Source organism: Lepidochelys olivacea (genome assembly GCF_965140295.1).
Source record: "Lepidochelys olivacea isolate rLepOli2 genome assembly, chromosome: 19".
NCBI lineage: Eukaryota > Metazoa > Chordata > Testudines > Cheloniidae > Lepidochelys > Lepidochelys olivacea.
In genome coordinates this window covers 7,225,205-7,232,290 of record NC_140429.1, presented here as the reverse complement: position 1 = coordinate 7,232,290, position 7,086 = coordinate 7,225,205, and the positions used below count along the sequence as shown (strand labels likewise).

Here is a 7,086-nt window from a genome sequence, read left to right as displayed (position 1 = left end):
GTCCTGGAGATTGGCAGCTGAATGTAGGTGGGAGGCAAACTCCCGGTGTAAGTAGCAAGTTGCCTGCATGGTATAAAACCCCTATGTTGGGATTTCTGTTAAAACTTTACTCATGTCGGGGGCCCAGCTCCCTCGCGCCAGAATCCCACTGCACTGCAGACTGCCCCTTTAGGCTGGGAGCCAAGGAACCTGGAGCCACAGGATCACAAGGAAGCATGCAGTGTCTGGCCCATCTGCAGGGAGAGGCCTACATACCTAGATCACTGCAGCCAGGAGATGGAAGCTGTGGTGGGTGGGGTTTGAGCTCTGAATCACCTTTCCTGGGGAAGGTGGAGTTTAGCCCTTTGTTCTGGCCTGGGGAGCTAGTCAAACAGGAAGAACAGATTTAAAACAGTTGTGGGAGGGTAGCTGCAGCTGGGACTCGGTGCATGGAAGAGCCGCAGGTAGGGCAGGGGCAGGGAGTGCCAGGAACTCAGCCTGCCTCTCCTTGCTCACGGGGATGAAATCAGAGACTCCTTAACATGGACCCTCTTTGAAGCAGCAATGGCCTGATCTGAGAGCTGCCAAGATGTGTCGGCTGGGTGAGTGGCTTCCACTTTCCCCAAAGTGAAAGGGAGGGATAGGAATTTCACACCCTTGTCCTGCTGGATGGGCTTGGGGGTCAGACTGGAAGAGCAGTGGTAGATTGGAGACTGGTGGGACCTTGTCTGGCTCATCCTGTGGTGGGGTTTTTTTTCTCAAAAGCCTTCTTGTAAGAGCTTGGTAATGAGGAGCTGCAGCTAAAGCTGGCGAGGTGGCAAACGATCAGTGTGGTTGCAAAGGCAAGAAATGAGACCAGGGATCAAAGCCCAGATCTCATCCTGATCACAGGGAGGGGGTGACCACAGGGTGTCACCTGTGTGCCTGCAGGATTCCAGGGGCAGTCCTGTCAGCTGGTCACCAGAGGCCACAATGTAGCACTTCTTGCTTCTTCAGCATCCTTCTCCGTCTACAGATGGGGAAGCTAAGACACAGAATGGGCAAAGTGACTTGCCCAAGGCCACCCAGGGCCTGACCGAGCTGGGAATAGAAGCAAAGTCACCCAGATCCCCCATCTGTGAGCTCTGGCCCTGGTGGGGAGGCTGATGGGAGTAGAGAGGCTGATAACGTCACCTCCAGAAAGCAGAGCGACTGTCCACACAGGAGCTATCTCGAAAGGCTTTGCACCAGGGGCTCCAGCCTGTGTCTGGAATCGGAGTAAGAAAGCCCTGCCCCAAAGAGCAGTTCCTGTGATCATGGCGGGTTGCTAGGATCACATGAGTTGTGAGTTCTGTTTTGCAGAGTTGTAAGCCCTAGTGTGGAGAGGGCCTGGCTCCCCTTCGTGTTGGGAGGGGAGGCGATGATCTCTTGGCGTTTTGGTGTTTAATGTGTGGTTAATCTTTAAAGAAATCTGTTTGTTTTGTGAGAAGCTTCTGATTACGGAACTTCCTTGTCCCTTTCTTGGTCTCTGTGCTCCAGGGCCTTAGATCCACCTGCTGGAGCTCTCTGGAAATGGGAACTATAGATTTCTCCAGGCACGGAGCTGCAGGAGGGTCTGCTCTGGCCTGCGCTGCTCCCTGCTATTTGTTCCATTCCTCCCGTGAGGACAGAATGGAGCGGGAGTAACTGACCTCCCCCCAGCAGCCAGGGCTCCTGAGGCTGGGACTGGAGTACGGGCCTAGAGAACCAGTGCTCCTGCAGTTCGTCCTGCGGGGAGAGGCTGGGAATGGACTCTCCGAGGGGCCGCCTGGCTGGGGCTCCTGCACCCTCCGAGCTAAGGACCCCTGAGGTGGAGTGAGGGTTTGCACCGTTTAGTCTCTGAGTACAGCTCCACTCAGCTCTCCTACCCTATCCCCTGCTCACTGCTTCTCCGAGCCCCTCTGGAAGCCTTTGTAGATAGATTCACTGCTCTGTGCCTTGGGGCTGGACTGCCCGGAGCCCCCCACAGCCTTGTTCTCTTCCCTTCCGGTCCTTCCTCTCTTCAGTCAGCACCGCTCGCCCCGTCCCTCCGCTCCCCTTCTGTTCCCGAGCCCTGTCCAAACCACTCGCCGTCATGAGAACGCTGCCCCGCTCGGCCAGGTGCTGGTCGGCCGCGTGGAGCTGCCGGGGGCTCCCGTCCCAGCCCTGAGACTCCACTGGCGGGTGTGGGCCTGGGACAGATCCTGGCATCCTGGCACCCATGGGGCACATTCTCTGGGACAGGCCCTGTGGCTGCTCCAGAGTCCTGGTCAGGAGTTCAGAGGGGATTTTTATAGGGCATTACAACAGCATCAGTGCACCTCATGGCTTTCTCCGTGCCCGCTCCACCCCTCACGGCGCTGTCAGTGGGGCTGTAAGGTCCTTAGGGCAGGGATCTGTGGGGCTGTGTTTGTTCTGTGCATGCCCATCATGGTGCTGCCTGGACCCCAACTAGAGATGCAGCGGGCTGAGCCCCTCCCTTCTCTCCTGCGCAGACACCCTTGATCCCAGCAGCTTCCAGAAGCTCCTCATGAAGACGGGGCTCATCCTGATTGTGATCGGCCACCTCGGTTTCATCTCTGGAGCCCTTGTGCACGGGACAGTGCTGCGCTACGTGGCAAACCCCCAGGATGCCATCTCCCTGCAGTACGCCATCTCCAACATCATCTCGGTGACCTCGGCCATCCTGGTACTGCTCTCCTGGCATGCTGGCTCTGCTCGGGGGTGGGGAGTCTACGGATAATGGGGGTAGAGGATGCTTGTTAGGAGGCAGGGGAGTAGATGGGCCATAAAATGTGGTTTAGGGTCTGGGAGGGGATGTGCCAGGTTAAAGCTGGTGGGTAGGGGGAGAAATGCCTGTCTCTTTCCAGGCTGCAGGCGTTTGGTGGGAAGCCCCCTGCTGAAGTAGAGGCTGACGGATGGGAGATCCTGCAGGGGACCAGTGGAGTGTGGGTGCAAAGACAGCACTTCCCTTACCCACACGAAGCCTTGCTCTGCTGCCTCCCAGGGCTGCCCAAGTTACTTAGTAGGGCTGTCAGCGAAAAGCACTCGGCTTTAAATGCCGGACATGACTGGTCCTGAGAGCTGTGTGGCCAGAGATCCCCCTCCCCACCCCCACCTGCAGTTTCTTGCTGCTGTTTAAGAAAACAAAATCTGGCATCAAAGTTTCTTTAATCAGGAAAACAATCTTCCCCCCCGAGTCCGGGCTTAGGAGCTGCGGTCTCTTCCCTTCCTGCAGCCCACACAGGTGCTCTGTCCCTGCGGATGCTGAAGCTGGGACAGCCCTAGCTGCAGCATCGCCCACAGAAACTCCCCCACAAGCCTGATGGCCAGATTCAGCTCTGGTGTGAGCGGGAGCAGTCTGGTCCCCAAAAGGTACCTAGGCTACATGGCAGCTCCTTGGGGCAGGGACTGGCACGATGGGGCCCGGGTCTAGCTGGAGCCGTCCCTGTTAGTCTTGCTGCCAACGGAAAGGGAGAGGGTACTCCATTGGGTAGGGCGCTACCCTCGGATCTGGGAGACCCACGTTCAATTCCTTGCTGGGCCACAGACCCGGGCAAGTCACTTAGTCGCTTTGCGCCTCAGTTTCCCATCTGTCCAAGAGGATAATAGCGCTGCCCACCTCCCAGGGGTGGTGGGAGAAGAGAGACATGACAGACTCCGTAGTGATCAGATCCTGCAGTCATGGGGGCCAGATAAGTATCTGGATGGCAGCTGGAGCCATTCTGGGCAGATTCCCATGGGAATGTCGCAGCCCCTGCAAGAGGCTCGCCCCCGGGAAGCCGCTAGGGACAGAGACTGTCCCAGAAACTGGGTGCTGCCAAGGTGGTTTTAAGGAAAGCTCTAGAACCAGTGAGCTCCGATTCGGTAACAACTGGGGAAAGCTCCTGCAGTGGGCCCCGGTACGGAGCACTCGCTGCCTTTCCAACACTTGCCAACATTAAGCACTTGACAAAAATGAAAGCCAATCCTCGAAAATCACCTACCCCTAAAAAGTCTCCGATTGCCGGGGGTTTCTAAGGCCATCTGAGTCCCCCCCCAAGCTGGCCTCGGGAGCTGTCAAGCCGGCACCAGTCCATTTAATTGTTAACCCTAATTATTATTATTATTTCAGGCACTTGCAGAATATTCAGTGACGTGCCTCACGCCACAATGGGGGGGTGGGTGAGACTCTCCCCTGGGCTGCCCCGCTGCAGTCGGCATGTCAGCTCAGCCTGGTCCAGGAAGGCAAGCTGTAGCCCCGGTTATGGGCCAGCCCTTCGAAAGAGGTCAGAGTCCTGGCGATCTCCGGCACCTGCTGGATCCAACTCTTCCCTGCTTGTACCTCCTCCGAGGCGAGCGGTGGTACAGCAGGGAGAAACAGGGCCTCCTTCTGGTTTTAATACCAGCAGCATTTAAATGGTTCCCAGCCGGCCCTGAAAGTTGGCACCTTATTGTGGTGAATGCCACCGTGCCTGTTTTCCTGGAGGCAGGTTGCTAAGGGTGGCTGTGCCTGGATTCCTATGGGGCGGCTATTCAGCTGCATCGACAGAAGAGGGCTTGGACGTTTTGATTTTTGGGGGGAGCCAACTGAAGTAAACAGCAAATACTGTGGGGGCAAGATGACCGCCCCCAAGTCCCTGGGGCTTTCAGCACCAGTTATTTCTAGCCTGAGGGGCTTGGCAGAGTATCTCCTCCAGTTGCTGTCTGTGCTTCCTTTGCAGACCATCTCCTGTGGCATAGCTGCGATTGTGCTGTCCAGATACCTTTCCCTAACAGCTCTGGTAAGGACAGCTCCCGAATCCCCCCCAGTCCTGTCATGCTTCGGGAGCTTGTCCCCACCAAAGGCAGCTCTGTTGGGGGAAGGGCCCCTGTTTCTCTCCAGCTTCTCTCGTCTTTCACTCTGGAAGGGTCTGTCTGGGTTCTCTGAGCCTCTCAGCTGTTTGCAAGTTTCCCCTCTTCAGAGGGGAAAGACTTGTTTGAACTGGAGTCTGGGAATGCATTCTGGGAACTTGCCTAGGGCAGCTGCAGCTCCGTGCCACGCCCAGCAAGAGAGAGCTCTGCTGTTTGGTGGCTCCATGCGAGCGTCAAACCCCAGGACAGGCTGGAAGGCTCGGGGACAAGTAGCATGCATGTCTAGGGGTGACGGAGATGGAGGATAAGCTCCCTTCCCACCCCAGGAGAGGATTGGGGATGGAGGAGGGGGAGGAAGCCTAAGTACTTGCAAACTTTTAAATTAACCTCAGGATTCTCCTTTTGGGGAAACTGAGGCAGAGGCTGAGTCCATCTCAGGGTGCAGTGCAGCGTGACTCACCCACCCTTCAAGGAAAGAAAGGGCAGCTGCATGAAACAAACCAGACACCGCTTATCTGTAGTGCTGTGGTGGGATACCAGAGGATGTCTCTTAAAATACGGTTGGTCTGTACCCCACCGTGAGTCAGTGGCAGGGCGCTCCCAGGCCTGTGCTCAGACCACGTGGTCCCATGGTGACTGAATTCCCTGGCATCTGTGTGAAGGGCCAGCGGTGGGAGGGATGCAGACAGCCTGGATGGGTGGCTGCAGCACGACCCGGGGTCTGTGTCCCCCCCGCCCTTGCTGTAACTAGCTGTGTTTCTCTCTGACTCACCGCAGAAGTGGGCAGTCTTCTCCCTCAGCATAAGCAGCACCCTGCTCTCGCTCTTCTGCTCCGTGGGGCTGGCGGTCTCCATTATCCTCACCTTCGCCAACAAAGGGCGTGCCCTGCTGGCCACATGCACCTTCGCCAATGTGAAGCTGATCCAGATCTCCCACGAGTGCTCCTTCGACCCCACCGGGGTCTATGTAAGTGCTTGGGAGGCTCTGAAATCCCTGTGAGAGGAGGGGAAAGGCTCCACAGAGCGAGGGGCACCTGCCGCTCTGGCATCGCAGTGTCTAGTAATGCCCCTGGCTCCTACTCAGCAAGGGCAGAAGCTACTGCTGCAGCTGGGACCTTGGGGGTGGAATACGGGGTGTTTATGCGGTTTCAGGGATTTTTTTTTTGGCCTTCCTCTGCAGCATGGGGGCGTGGTTCATTTGCTGGGATCCCATAGCAGGGGCCTTGAGCAGAGGGTGCACTGGGGACTCTCCCATGCTCTCCCTGCAGCGTGCAGTTCAGTCTCCTGAAATGTTAGTCTGCCTAAAGTATGTGGGCTTAATATAGGGGCCTCTGGGTGAAAATGACTGGCCAGGTCCACCTGGATGATCTAATGGTTCCTTCTGGCCTTAAAGGCTCTGATCATGTTGCTGCTCCTAATACCACCACCCCTGTGCACCTTCCATCTGGGGACCTCAGAGGGCTGTAGACCCTCGTGCATTAAATGTCCCAGCAGCCCCGGGATAGAGGAAGTATCATCCTTGCTTTAAAGAGGGGGAGACTGAGGCACGGTGGAGGGAGGGGAAATGACCTGCCTGAGGTCGCACAGTGAGTCAGCGGCAGGGCTGGGCGTTGAACCCAGTGCTAACCCCAGCGTGCCTGTCTTTGGATCAGGCCTTTGGGAAGGTGGGGGTCAATGGGACAGCTTCCATTGGCTTTGGTGGGTTTGGCTCAGGCCCCAAGAGATCTCCTGACCCACTCCTCTCCGCAGAGCTCCTCGCTGTCCCTCTGGACCATGTCGCTGATACTCGACGTGGTGGAGATCATCTTCAGCATCCGGTGCTTCCTGCTCACCCTCACTCTCCTCAACCTGAAACTGTGTCGGGGGACCCGCAAGAAAAAGGTAACCCTGGCATGCCTGGTCTCCTCACCCCGGCTCTGGAGCCCCTGGTATCTCCCTTCTAAGGGCTGTGGGGCTGGATTCACAATGTCCTATTTGTAGCCGCTCCCTTTGGCTGAATCCCCGGGTTTGCTTCTGCTCTCTGGGCTTTGCACAGGGGGAGATGAAGGCAGGTTCTCGGCTCGCTCCCAGTGCTGTCAATGGGGCTGCTGTAACAGTGCAGGATCTGGCCCCAAGTGGCCGGCTCCGTCCCACCCATTGGCCAGTGTGGTGGTCAGAGCAGCTGGATCAGGCTTTGTGATACCAGTGACCCTGTCCTTCAGCTCCCAGTGCTGGGAGGTGCCGGTTGGCTATTGTGTCCGGCCCCTCCAGCTTTGCCGTGGGCCAGGCTCACTCCTTG

General features: G+C 57.2%; 1 protein-coding gene across 1 annotated transcript in view; it reads left to right on the top strand.

The window, feature by feature from the left end:
• The first annotated feature begins 357 nt into the window (after positions 1-357).
• Positions 358-7,086, top strand: part of TMEM54 (transmembrane protein 54) — an 8,027-nt gene continuing 1,298 nt past the window's right edge. Inside the window, exons 1-5 of the mRNA XM_084652474.1 lie at positions 358-581; positions 2,472-2,665; positions 4,680-4,739; positions 5,587-5,775; positions 6,558-6,689. Coding sequence (XP_084508600.1) covers positions 569-581; positions 2,472-2,665; positions 4,680-4,739; positions 5,587-5,775; positions 6,558-6,689 — 588 coding nt within the window. The 5' untranslated portion in view covers positions 358-568. The remainder of the gene's footprint in view (positions 582-2,471; positions 2,666-4,679; positions 4,740-5,586; positions 5,776-6,557; positions 6,690-7,086) is intronic.